At 46.3% G+C, this 14115-nt stretch overlaps 1 protein-coding gene across 1 annotated transcript in view; it reads left to right on the top strand.

The window, feature by feature from the left end:
* Positions 1-14115, top strand: part of LOC8029830 — a 59123-nt gene that overhangs the window by 18248 nt on the left and 26760 nt on the right. The window contains exon 6 of the mRNA XM_029992979.3: positions 6283-6490. Within this exon, the coding sequence (XP_029848839.2) occupies positions 6283-6490 (208 nt within the window). The remainder of the gene's footprint in view (positions 1-6282; positions 6491-14115) is intronic.

The following is a 14115-nucleotide window of genomic DNA, read 5'->3' as shown; positions in this document are numbered from 1 at the left end:
TCGTCCCTCCACGCGCTGATATGAAAGCACCCGAGCTTCTACCACGTGGTTCATGACACAGCCTGAGCCATGTCGGCGACCGGTTCGCGAGGGGTTGGCGGTGGGGTTACATTGATGGTCACTCGGATTAGCCCTTGCTGTACTGAGCTACCGCCTGCAGTGCCTTATCGCCGGCTGGTGTCAACAACGAGAACACACACACCCTGTCTACACCAAAACTACAAGCGTTCACCGCACACGCGTCGCCGCCGCTTTTAAGCTTTTGTGAAATTGCTTTCTTTTGCCGCGCGCCTGAAATCCTTCCAGGCGGGCGTACACAATATCAAGCGTTTCGAGAAATGCCCATGGAGTAGAACTATGGGAAAATTCGGAGCCCGCGATGTCGATATCGTCGCCGTTGTGTTAGTACGTCGTCGCGTACTGCAGTCCCCCGTTGGGGGAGGGGGGGGGGGGCGGTCTTACTACAATAACATGGCGACAGCGTTTACACTCTATGTATTTACGCGAGGCTCGAGTATTTGGGGATAAAGCTGCCGGTTGGTGTGCCCCTTTGTGCCTGATATTATCGCCCGTGACGCCAGCGAGTGAGATGGCAACAGGCATGACTGCTCAGTAAACAGGCGTCGGCGGCCATGTTTTGCTGGTTGAAGCGAACCCCCTTGTCCTTGACAGCGAGCGGGGAAATGCGAAAAAAAGATTGTATCGGCCGTTTTGCCAGAACTAGCGATGAGTGTCGTCTGCGGTTTCCGGCAACTATTTTGCCATAATCGTGAGCTTAGCGAGGAAATGATTTTTGCTAGCCACAGAAAACTACCACGCAGAAAGGGAATGCTTGAACATGTTTTTCTTCTGGATATATATCAGGGATATATATGAGAGAGAGAGAGATGAAGGTAGAGCGGAAGAGGGAATAGCATATAGTGTCGCAGGAGAATAAAGTAAACAAAGTTCCTAGTGACCGATGGCTGCATGATCTTTTCTCGGATCACTAGTCCGTAATATGATACCTCTTTGTACACAGTAGTTTCTCCTTAATTTAAGTGTGTGAACGATTTCTTTAGTTATCGTTGGCCTCATCTGAATAAAAATATATAAAAGATGTGCGTTGGTTTCATGAAACTGGAACTCAGAGTCAGTTCTTGTATAAAACACTGCTAAGTGTAGGCTTTGAAAAAGGACCCTACTTTGGGGAGTTGTATCTTCTTTCTCAATAAAATGATGCAACATGTTTTTAATGGAAATGAATGCCGAAATAGAGTATAACAGGTTACCTAAATTTAAAAAAAATCGAGGGTGGTGTTTTTTTTTTATTTGCATCGGAATTTTTCTTTGTTTGATTTTTTTTCCATGTTTGACTAAATATATCCTAACTATTGTATCACACAGATACCTTAGTTATTTTTTAAATATTAGCTATATATTAGTAGAATAATATCTGCATATTATATCATAATGATTAAATTATTTCATGAGATACAGACCTCCAAAGTTTGCCATTTGTCGTTCGAGCAGGCATGTTTGTCAATTTTTAGAAAAATAAATAAATTTTAAATAAATATGATTATATTACAAGCAAGCTATACCCATAGTTTGCGCCTAGAACGTATTAGAGTTCTCCTAATGTTATCGCTTTAGTTATTCACTCTCAAACGGGCCCCCTCCATCAGTGCGCGTTAATGCAACTGTCCACCACCTCATGCCTTACGATTTTTCCTGTCCCCAAGTATTTTTTCTAGTCAAAACTAAGTTTGGATTCGTTCATATTAGACACTAGACAATAACATATAAAAACATCAGTTGATTTGAAAATTTCGACTAGCCATCCTTTGGTCGATCTTATCTGAAATCACCCCACTATCGATCGCGGGGAGTGCAAGATTCGACGGAGCGATCGTGACCTCTTCTTTCCTCGATGAACTTCGCAAGCGCTTTTTCCAGCTCGAGGTATGCGCGAGCCTTCAGATTGCAGAACGATCTTCGGTTGCGGCTCAGAGTTTGCAGGTTCTCCTTTCTTCGTTCTTGCGCGCACGACTCCTCAGCGTCGTAGCAGCCGTAGTTCCAGCTTGCCACTCGGTTTCCTATCTCTTCGCGAACAGATCTGGGGAGTCGGATCTTTTGCCGAAGAGAGCAGAAACGGCGAACGTCACTGTTGACAGCGAATCGATGGCTCAACCAAGCTGTTTGGCCCACAAAAACTATGCAATCGCAAAGGTGGCTACCCAAAAAAAAGGAGAAGGTGGATACAAAAATGTTTGTAGGAGAGACTGTAGAAGAAGGACTCTGGAAAATCTCTCCCTACGACTTTGCACGCATTGCCACAAAGCCGCACTGCCCGCCGAAATTTGCGTATAACCCACGCCCCCTACTTTGCCTTCAACGTTATATAAAGTTTGTAGCGGGTTATACGTGAGAAACTACAGTAATGTGTTGCCACTTTGGAAACACTTCCGACACACAGACGAGATTCGAGGGTGATCGTGCCAGTCAAAGGCACGTCCAGACACCGTACGGCCAGCTTGGATTTGTTTTCGGTTGCGGCACTCTTCTCTCATCGGAAAGCTGCGAAAGCTAGGCCACGTTTTGCCGAAGCGTCCTTGCCGTACGAGCTCGCGTGTGGCAAGATATTTTTCCGAAGCACCCGTCAAAAACTGCATTGAACGAGAAAAGAAAAAGTTGCATGCCAAAACTAGGATTTTCACGAAGCCGAGCAGACGATTGCCGTAATGTGCCGCTAAATGTCGAGTTTTAGATGGGACAGTATTTCTTTTTGGCAGGCCCTCCATCCCCTTGGGAAAATTGTGTTCCGTAACACAAAACAAATATGCACGCACGGCAGAATAGTAGGTGGATCAAGTTGAAAGAACAAAATTCCGAACGTCCCCCTAAGGGAATGAACTTGGGACTTTGAGGTTGTGAACTCGACTCTCGACCCCTGTGCCAAGGGGGAGACGCGCGAAAGGGAAGAAATGAGATTGCTTTCACCAACCGACACCATGGGACGTGCAAGTACAACAAGCGGGTAGCTTTGTTCCTTGCTCCAGCTGCAAGGGGGGCCGGTGTGGCGAGGCGCAATCGAACGCTTGTGTCCGACACTCTGCAGGGACATCACAGCTTCCAACGGACTTTGGGAAGGGGTCCACAAAAGAATGTTTGCTAGAGGTACTCCCGTCTTGTTCATAATATCTCGGAAGAGAAAGGGACATGGTTGAACAGGAGTGGAGGCCCACTGGGGCTAGGTGCATTCCTTGTGCTAATGCAACACCGAAAACGAAAAAACAGCGTTTGCCTAAGGACAAAGAAGCAAGCTGGGCTCGTTTGGCTACAACCGAAGGCCGAGTAAGGGAACGAGCCTCGTCTTAATTTATTGGGCGGAATATGGCCTTCATAGAAAAAAAGCCGATAAGAGCTTCCATTTCTGCAGCAAAGTGCCATAGAAACGATGCCTTGTTTTATAAATCGAGGTGTACCGTCGTTACAAAAAAAAAGCGTGGGTGGCCACAAGCTGTTGCCCAATATACTAAAGGGTCTAGTCGTACGCACATATTCTTATATTCTTCTATTTTAGGCATCAAACGGTGGGTTTTATTCGACGAATGGATCGGCGAGGGCAAATGGGAGAGGAATGGCACGTACACTCTTCAGCATCAGTTGGTCGATCAATGAACTTGATTGATGGTGGCAAGTGTCTGTATTATTAGCCTTCTGTTTGCCAGTGATACCGGGTGTAACTCTTACCAGTAGGGTAGTTGAGAGAAAAGAGACTCTCTTTTCGGGAACAAACTGCCAGTCATGGCAGATGTTAGGGATTGTAAAATACATACTGATTAGCTAAGTAATTACCCTACCCAAAATTCACGGATGGAACTGCTGCGCCGATTGCGCCACTGTGCGCCTAACGACTTTTCATTCGCCACACTGCTACAAAAGTATAAATAACAACAAAATTGCGCCAAGGTTCACCAAAACTGAAATTATAAACGAGCCTTATCGAAGCTAGCCGTCTCACACTTCCTGTTGGCAACATCGACACCTGAACTTCCGGCCTAAATGGGACTCCTGGGGATCCGAATCCGAAGGTTGCTGCCGCCAACTTCCAACGTTAGCTGCCGTTGCTACTCGTTCACCGTGATTTTCTGAAGTCCTGGGGTCACTTCATCTGAAGATCTGAATAGTGGAGCAAACGTGTGACTATTGCAATCGCACAGCCCGCGTTGGTCTGCCTTGCGGCCCCGATCAGAAAACTTGGGGGCAAAGGCGAGCGAGCTACGAGCTGCCAGATCGTGACTGCGCTGATTGCACTTTGAAGACGGTATGTGCGAAGTCAAGAGTTACCTCAAGCGATTTGGCAGTGATGTCACGAAAGTGCTCTTGACAGCAGACTTGCTGCAAGCTGTGAAGAAGTCTCAAAGTTTACGCAGAAAGGCTAGAGGTCGAAAAGCAAGACGGCGAGAGGCAGAAGAGGAAGAACAGTGATGCGAGGACGAGGAGAGCTCGTCTTCAGGAGAAAGAGTGACAACTTGGACAGCGCATCATCTGTTTGTAGACTATGCTTGAGCATGTGCAATCATTAATTGAATCAAGACTGAAAAAAAAAAAAAAGAAAAACGTTTAGCTTTTCCACTCTCATGAACAAGGAAACCCAGTGGAGCTGTACTCGATACACTGTGTGCTTCTTCTTCGTCGCCGTCTATTTTTCGCGCGGTTTCCTACGATGAATTTCCACTAACGCGCCCAACTATCCATTCTATTATAGCTGGAAAGGTTGCCGCCATTTACGAGCGACGGCGGAAACCATACTGGTTGTGTGCTTGCCGCCGTCGCTTATAGATGGCGGTAGCTGTCCAGGTAGGTTTGTGTCGACATACACGGACACGATCCTGGAGAACATAGCCCTTAACAGCTGTGATGAAAAAAAAAAGACGGAGAATATCGAGTGTGGACAACTGTTGTTAGCGGAGGCTAATGCGAAATTGACTCAGAATCGCGAAAAAGTAAAGTGTGTACGTGAGCAATTGAGGAAGACCCAATAGATTTATATGTACAAGGACATTTATTATCTTATTCTAGTCACTGAAAAATGAAAAACCATTTTTTTACCTGCATTTTATTTTTGGTACGCCTTACTTGTCAATGCTGAGCAATGAAAGCTATTTGTACCTGTTAATATTTACCTCTTTGCAAGTCTGTTTTATCACATGTCACACTGTCATGGGCAGTTTTGATTTGTATTGTCACGAATGAAGGTGACGAGAAGACAAACGCTGAACTGAAAATAAAGGTTTAATCAGCAAACCTGGGCCAGACAAAATAAGTAAAGATAGAGCGTTGAGGTAGCAGAAAAGCAGGCGGCGATTAGACGGTGTAACAGAGAGCAAGAGCAAGACTGACTCGACAAGGTCGCGGGTAGCTGCTTATATACAGTGTGTCACTCGAAAGTTTGGCAAAGAAGGTTCGAGCGTCGCGCGCTCGGGGTGAGGATGAACTGGCACTTTTGAGAACAAGAAAGCAGGACGAAAGTTATGTCCGGTGCAAAAATAAACGCGAATCTTTTAGAAGTCCGTGACCGAGCGTTGCTTTCTCGGCCCTGCGGGAGGCAGTATGTTTTGTGTAGTTGGCTCGTAATTTTGTGAAAAATATTTGCAACTAAAACGTTTATTGAAACTACCGTTAAGTTCACATGGAGTTACCTGCATGCCATATTTTCTTTAGTTTTAAAAACCAGGTGACATTTAGCCTCTATTTTAACGTTTTTAAAACCCGTGTGCTGCTCCCAACTTGCTCCAAGACCTTGTTTTTGCTGCTCCCAGCCTGCTCCAAACTGCAGTTGTTTTCCGTTCCCAAGATTGCTCCAAAGCTGCTTTGCCCAGTTCCATCCCTGAAAATTTTGTAGTCATATTTTTAATTTGTGAAGATATATATATACAATTCCAATTAGAAACTTGCCAAGTGTCATCTAGAACCCCCAAATCAGTCAATTTTCTTGAGGCAGGCGTGAATTTCGGGGGTGTGCTAAAGTTTCCACCCATGCAGTAGGCAGGAGACTGGCAACGTGAAAACACAGATGACATTCTTTCTGTCTAGTTAATTATACGTGTCTTTACAATCTCCAACGTCCACCATGACTGGCAGTTCAGAATAATTTTATCTCAAAGTCTTTGCTGAAACACCCAATATATTTATTGGTTGTGGCGACTAACCGATCAGCTCAGTTGGTGCAGCGGAGTATGAAATTCGATTGCGTGGTGTAATTCGGGTCGATTGGACGAAGCATTTGACTCGCAGGGCAAGGAGGACCTGGAGCGGGAGGAGTGCATGAGGCTGTATGAGCAGCTGATGCGAAAACACCGGCAGCGCAAGCAATACAGCGCCACAAAGCAGGCACACATACTGAACCGGGCCATCGCACGCTACGCCCGGATTCCCTCCAAGGCGCCCCGCAAACCGAATCTGGCCGTCTACGAGCACGAGGAGTGGGCTGCAGTGGCCAACGGTAGGCAGAAAAGGACGCTGCACCCCTTTCTTATACTAATCTTTTTCTTCTTAGAAAAACAATACAGATGAAAATACAGTAAACTTTCGTTAATTCGACTTTGACGGGACTTTGAAATTTGGTCGAATTATCCGAAGTATCAAATTAAGAAAAGGACAGAAAAACAGTTAAAATTAAACTTCCTCTCATTGTCCAAAGTACCCACAATGGTCTGCTGCCGTCTGCGCTTAAAACGCGTGTCCAAAAAGCAGGCTTCGGAGAGCAGCGTAACTAAACGTCATGTCCCCGAACAATCGCGCACTACAAACAAACAAAAAAAGTAAGTTTTACGAGCTGACTTTGGCGCCAAGCCAAAGTCGACTCCGCAACAAAAAAAAAGAAAAAAGGAAAAGAGATCTTGCGGTTTCCGACACGCAAGATGGACCGCACACGATGCTACAGAGAAGACGCTTTGAAAGCGCACTTTGAGAAAGCTTCGAGCCGTCTTTGGCGCCAAACAACCAGACTGTCCACGACAAAAAAAAAGAAAAAAAAAAGGGAAAAGAGCACTTATGCTTTTCTGTGCGCAAGGTGGAGCACACAGAATGCTACAGAAAAAACGCTTCGAGAGCTCGTGCTGGCTCATGCGCGTCCAACCACGTGCTATGTTCTTCACGCTATTCCATGCCAGATTTGTTGCGCTGGCTCGTGTCATTCGCTAAGGTCCATCTTAATGGCGTAGAGGAGCAGGCGCATATTTGCACACGTTCGGCTTTGCAGCAAAGGGCTTGTGTTTCGCCATACGTTGGTGGTTTTTTGCTGTGGTGTCGTGCAATGTGAGCCCGCGCGCATTTGCTCGGGACAAACTATCCGATGCGGAGTTTTCTCGAGTTCGAACTATCAAACTCTTCCTCCCATTGGAATGTATGGGCGCTCGCCGGGACTTTAGAACACGATTGAATTGAGCGAAAAGTCGATTTAACCGACGTCGAACTAACGAAAGTTTACTGTACATACACTGAACAGATTCCACAGCCAATCGCTGGTGATGGTATGGTGCCTGGAACGCGTCTCCGACTGGTGTGTTTACCGCGCCCAAAAAAGTGGTCCCTCGATTTCTGCCTGATGACGTCATAGAAGTGTCATGCTATCGTCGGTCGCGAACCTGGCGGTGTCCCAGCAGCGGTGCTGTGTCATGCAGACGCCTGTTCTGCTGTAGGTCGCTCTCCAGTGTGACAGTCCACGGAAGCTACAGCAGCCGAAAGTTGGGACGCCGTGATGACAGCAACACTCGCGTTCGCTCGCGCTTTTCGCCAGCATTTCTACGGCCAACCGCCAGGATCGCGACAGGAAAACAGCATGACATTCCGGCTTCTGTGGTGTCATTTGTTGCCACTTCGGGACCACTTTTGATGTATGGGCAGCATAGGACGCTAAACACACCAGTCGGAGGCACGTTCCAGGCACCATAGTGACTGATCCTTGCAAATGCAAAATTTAAGCGACAAATCGAAGCATGCACGAGTGAGCATGTTGTAAGAACACGTCTAAGGACCACACTTTTTGTTTTTTCATATTTTGGTGCAATATTTTTAGGTACGGCAAACTGACAGATAGAAACTAAATGGTTTTGGATGTGCGTCAAAAAATGGATGTAACCTACTCGCAATCACCCGTAGTGGTCTCAGGCGTCTCTACTTCGGTGTTGATTGCTGTAACCTGTGGTATCCTCGGCGCTCGAGTCTGATTGGCATCTACAGTCGCCAGAGTTTTTCTTTTGTGCCGTCCAGTAACCGCCTCTGGGGTTCGCGTTAACCATGTATTCCGTGAAATTTGACCTTAACGTCCGTTTTTATGCTGACGTCGAACGGCTGCAGCGTGCCAGGGAGTCTGTCTTGGACTGCGCGTTTTTTCCAGCACCATACACAGATCTCGTCGACACAGTATTCGCGACCCGTTGCACGTCTGCTGCACTTCGAGGCATAAGTGACAGTTCAGAAGTACTTGCCCACTGCTCTAAGGTTGCAGGGCCTGCATAAACCAACTTAGCAGAACGAAGCATTTACAAACAGTGACGTTTGGAAGCCCAAGTGTCCGATTTCACAGCAGCTATTTTCACCCGGGCAAACACCTGGGAAAAAGGCCAACGTGGACGATAGAAAAAGCTTAAAAAGGATAGCTTTCTGAAGTCTTCCTTATCTGAGCTTCAAAACAAGCGAAAGCGGGAGCAGAGGCGTGAACATGGCGGGAAAAAGAAGGTTGAGACTTAGAGCCCACGCCACACTGCAGAAGCGGTCGGCGCGCCTTGGGAAGAAGTTAGGGGGATGGAACTAAAACCCAATCATTTTTTTTACAACGGAGCTGTTAAGGGCTAGGTTCCCCACGATCGTGTCTGTGTTTGCCAACACGAATTTACCTGGACAGCTACCGCCAACTATAAGCGACGGTGGCAAGTATGGTGTCTGCCGTCGCTCGTAGATGGCGGCAACTTTTCCAGCTATAATAGAAAAATGGATAGTTGGGCGCCTTAGTGGGAATTCATTGTAGGAAACAGGCGCGAAAAACAGATGACGACAAAGAAGAAGCACACAGTGTATCGAGTACAGCTCCGCTGGTCTTCCTTCTTCAAAAGAATGAAAAGGCCGAACATTTTTTTTTTTTTATTTTTAACGTGATAATGTTAAGGAGTTTGTGTCGCAGAAAAGCCGGCATTGGCGGCAATGTGACCGGAAAATCCTGATTGGTCGATAGGGTCATGACATCACAGCCACATGACCTTGCGCGGGAATTTCAAACAACGCTCACGTGATGTCACGTGTGGAATGAAAGTGATTAAAACATGACATGTAACAAATATTAGAGGTTGCTGCATGTCTCCAATGATTTCACTTCATAAAGTAATTTGTTTGCCTAAAGAAAAAATTTGAAGAATTTTAGACGGTATTCGAACCCACGACCTTTCGGTTGTGAGTTAGACATGCTACTGACTAGGTCATGCAGAAAAGCTTGCACGAATGGGGAACGAGCGGAAGTTCATATGTTTAGCTATCGCATTATACTCTTAAAGACAAAGCTTAAGCGTCCTCCAAGTTTTTTAATATTTTGGTCTAAATTTGGGGGCTGCAGCCTTTACACGGGCACGGCCCATACTCCAGTGATGTGATTGCTGCGCCAATTGCGCCAAACTGCGCCAAGGGGCTAACCCTGCTACATCCTGCTACATTTTGCCAAAGTATGGCTAATCTGCGCCAAGCCTGCGCCAAAGGTCCAATTTCGGTCGCCCTTCAAAATCGAAGCTAAACTGAGAACCGTAATTGAGCATGCGTGAGCTATAGGTGGCTTAAGCGGCCGCCCTACACAAAGTACCCAGCATCAATCGTCAATCCGGTCTTGCATGGTTTTTGCCGCCGTCTCGCGTTTTGCGCCCTCGTTGCCCTCGTCGTCACGGGAATCTCGTCTCGCGTCTTCTTTTTAAAATTTTTTCAGCTATAGACGCGGGCGTGTGCGGACGCTTCGTCGCTATTCGCGTCTCCAGCTCAACGCTCGCCCTCCCGCGGCGGAAACGGGAAGCGCTCTAGTGAGGGTCCCCCGATTCTCCTGCTCAACGGGCACGGCGGAACTGCTCGCGATCATGGCTCGCGAAATGTCATTTCCGAATGCAAACAACACTCTTCACTGTCCCAACGTAGTGCTGCAGCCGGTATGGGATTGTACCTTACTGGAGAGGTTTTAGTATTGCGTAAAGCAGCAAACGCAAGCGGTGTGCATTTGCGTTAGAGTTGCGTGCCCCACGTTGTGCGTGCGCCTCATTGCCATGCGCCATCCAAGACCGCAATGTTGGGCTCCGCGCACGTGCAGTGTGGAACACGCAAAGCTAACGCAAACACACAGCGCTTGCTTTCGCTGGTATACGCTACTGGTTCACCGGCTTGCGACGCCAATGAAACATGCTGCAGTGAGCAGACATGCAGGCAGGTAGGTGTTCCTTCGAACTGGAAAGGCTGAGATTGGGAAGACGACGGAGCATAAAAATGAAAGTAACAAAATGATATAAAAAGATTGGTAATTAAAAAATAACGTATAAATTATTATTTGATTTTTTTTTACTTTTGGCCATTTGGTCTGGAAGGATATTGGCGGCGACTTTTGAAGTTTTTTCGATTGTCAAAAGTCCCGACTTTGACAGCAAAATCTACTTTACCCACAATTAATGTAATTTCACATGAATTTCTCACATTAGCTAGAATGTTTTCATGGATTTTTTACTATTTTTAATTTGTTACTTGGTAATTAAAAACGCTGTAATTGACACCAGTGATCATAATTAGCACACTTTGGATTGTCATATTTGTTCGCGCGTTTGAAATTAGATCCTAAGCAATAAATAATATTAGAGCTTGAAAAACTATGTATTAAAATATCTCAATTTTAATATTATTATTATTAATACAAATCGCGGTGATGTATGCCCTCAATTAACGCCAAGATCGCGAAAATACGCTGTTTAACCATAATAGCCTTTCCAGGAAGTTATAATTTTTTTTTGTAGCATATGAAAACTTTGACATCGTTATCAAGATAGAATAAACAGTCAAGCACTGGATGTAATATAAAGTCCTATGCGTCACGCGTTGCTATAAAACACACACACGCACGCACGCATGCACGTGCACACACACACACGCGCACACACACCAGCTGTCTGACTCGGATGCAGTCTTTGGGTTGTTGCAGTGAGAACAGCGTTTATTAATTTAGATGTTTTGTGCACATATTGTACAAATTGGAATTATTCTTTTATTCTTGTACTGGGAATAATGTTAATCCAATTAATCATCTAAATACCCCGAAACCCATTAAAAGGCCCGCAGTGCTTTATTTCCCATGACAATTATCTGAGCGAGAAAAGGCAGCGAGAACACACAAATATCAGCCTGGATTGAATATGTATGTCACAAAAAAGAGCTTCCGCGAACAACTTCTCTAACTAAATAATTACGACGAGAGACACATCTTGAGTTATGAAGGAATTCGAAATTAAGACCTATATCGAGAAATTAAATCCAAAATGGAGGTTAGTTTCGGTTTCGCTCCAGATTTAAAACGTGCTTCCTTGTGTGAATATTACGCTAAACACCGTTCTTGTTTCCAGGGTAAAGAGGTGACCTCCGCCCATAACACCCTAGCTTCCTCCTATTACCAGAAATAATTTCTGTCGCTCTGTGAAGCCAACACACTAGACATGCTCAACATTGGCACGCATCTCCGACCCTCACTATAACCGCCATTTTGGAAAATGATTGGCGCCACTTATAGTTAGTTGGAGTCGCGAACAGTGTGCCGGGTGCCTGCCATACCGTCATGCTGTGAAACGAAACCCATGTTTTTGCACAGCGAGAGTTACTTTGTGAGCTGAAACGCTAACGCGACCACTGTCACCGTGGTCATGTGACGTCGGGTGTTGCCGTCCCCTTGTCGCTGCAGATATGGCGCTTTCTAAACTTGTTCATCGACATTCCTCTTCTTGTTCAAATCGTACTACAGTGTAGACCGCATATAACGTATGTCTCGGGAGTCGCAAAAATCCGCACTATAAACGGTACCGCGCTATAACCAAAACATCAATTTTTCAGGCCAAAATACATGCCATGAGACAATTACCTTTGTAAAACAATTTATTTTATGTTAGATGAAAAATAAAGCTTAGTTTTAGGACAGTCTTTATTTCACCAGACTAGTACAGTTCTGTCTCAAGTGTGCCACACATTTTGAAAGAAATCAGCGGCTGTTGCCTGGTGCAGCCTTTTAACGGCATCGCGGGTTGCAGACGGACATTGCGAGCGTTCAGGATTGCTAACCCTAATCACTTTTCTCCGGAGATGAAAACGCGTGAAAATTCGCATCCTTCATACGGTACGCGCCAGTAATACCTTGAACTTGAGCACACGCATGAAATGCGCCAAATAAGAAATCCAGGCGATGTTCGAGGACACAAATGCTTAGAAAGCACCACTGTAGTCGAAGTAAACAAACACCACGGCACGGACGTTTCTGCCATCTTGAGAGCGCCGCCACGGCATCGCCGCACGAGTAGGTGGATCTTCCCTTCTAGTACGTGCTGGGTTATCATAGCGACACACAACGAAAATTCACAGTCAAAGATAGCGCTTTTACGCAGAACAATGAGATGAACGCCGTCTACGACGACGATCACAACTGGCGCCATGTTTGCGGATAGAAGCAGCTGGCCCGCGACCGGCATGCAACGCGCGCGAACACTTCTCAACCTGCGATTGGTCTGTCGTTGCGGTTTGTTTCTTTGTTTCCAACGCAGCGGAGGGACGCACGCACATGAACGACACGTGCGTGCGTCCCTCCGTCGCTACGGCAACTGCAGCCTCTCTCACCGCTTCTCCCCGCGAGTGCCCCTTGCGGCTCGCGCCGTCAGCGCCGTTATCTACTGTCGCACAGGGAAGCGTGCTTGCTGCTCCGGTCGGCGGCGCGGTCGGCGGGCTGTGCCAAAAACCGCACTATAACCGGTATTTCCCTTCGCGCGCCTGCATTTTAAGCGGTATGTAATTACATGGAGTTCTATGGGAGGTGAACCGGTGGTTTAAAAAAACCGCGTTATACCCGGTCCTGCACTATAAGCGGTTACGTTGTAAGTGGTCTATACTGTATACTGCAAAAATCCCTCTTTAACTCAGACTGCTTGTCGAAATATTTATTACCTAGATATCTCTCGGCGGGTTTTCTTTTGAGAGGGACGCCGCTACGTGAAAAATCTGCCACAAAAAAAAGTTGGTGAGGGGAAGTGAGCTAAAGGCAAAGAAGGCAATGTCTGCACGCTGAACCCGCACAGCGCGCTTGTTTGTCTCGAGTTCAATCGTAGCTCAGAGCGCTCCAAAACATTTTTGACCCTGGCTCGCGTTGTCATGCATCAATGCGCTCAGGTTCTGTTTTTCTCTGTATTTAGCTTGTACCTCATCTGCCGGCCTGGCAAGCACGAGCCGCCGGTCTGGATTTTTTTTTTTTGTTCTTTTTTTTTTTTTTTTTTTTTTTGAATGTTGGGTAGTTGCATTTTGCATACTATTTTGGGACCCAGTTGGTGACGGAGTGGAGTGGCATTGTTTCGGTTTCGATTGAACAGCCGTTGTCTCCGCTCGCGTGACGAAGCACGTGCCACTGCAAGCCTGCTAAAGTTGCCCTCACGTGCATGTGGACATAACTGCACGACAGAGCAGCAGCCGGGACGCTTGCAATCTATTGTTTTACGTTCACTTACTTTTAACGAAAATCTGGCACGTCGGGAACCGTGAACCAGTAGAACGGTGGCGAGCGTTCTTTTTCGGAATTGCTCGGCAACGCCTACAACACTGTACACTTGTGGGGTGTCTCGCCAGTACAAACACAAACAACGAGTTCCGTCATAACACAGCACAAAGTGCCCTTCGTTTGTCCAGCACTTAAAACAAATATTTTTATTTTTCTAAGCATATTTGCTCCAAAAGTCACTTTTTCTGCTCCGAAACACTGTTCTGGCTGCTCCAAAAGGTGCTTCAAAATGGCTTGGGCCAATCACATCACTGATACTAAGAATTATGCGGTATTAAGGGAATATCACATATACAGGGTGCTTCACGAAA

Source organism: Ixodes scapularis, unplaced genomic scaffold (genome assembly GCF_016920785.2).
Source record: "Ixodes scapularis isolate PalLabHiFi unplaced genomic scaffold, ASM1692078v2 PGA_scaffold12__126_contigs__length_90152505, whole genome shotgun sequence".
Taxonomy (NCBI): domain Eukaryota; kingdom Metazoa; phylum Arthropoda; class Arachnida; order Ixodida; family Ixodidae; genus Ixodes; species Ixodes scapularis.
This window is presented reverse-complemented; position numbering and strand designations above follow the sequence as displayed.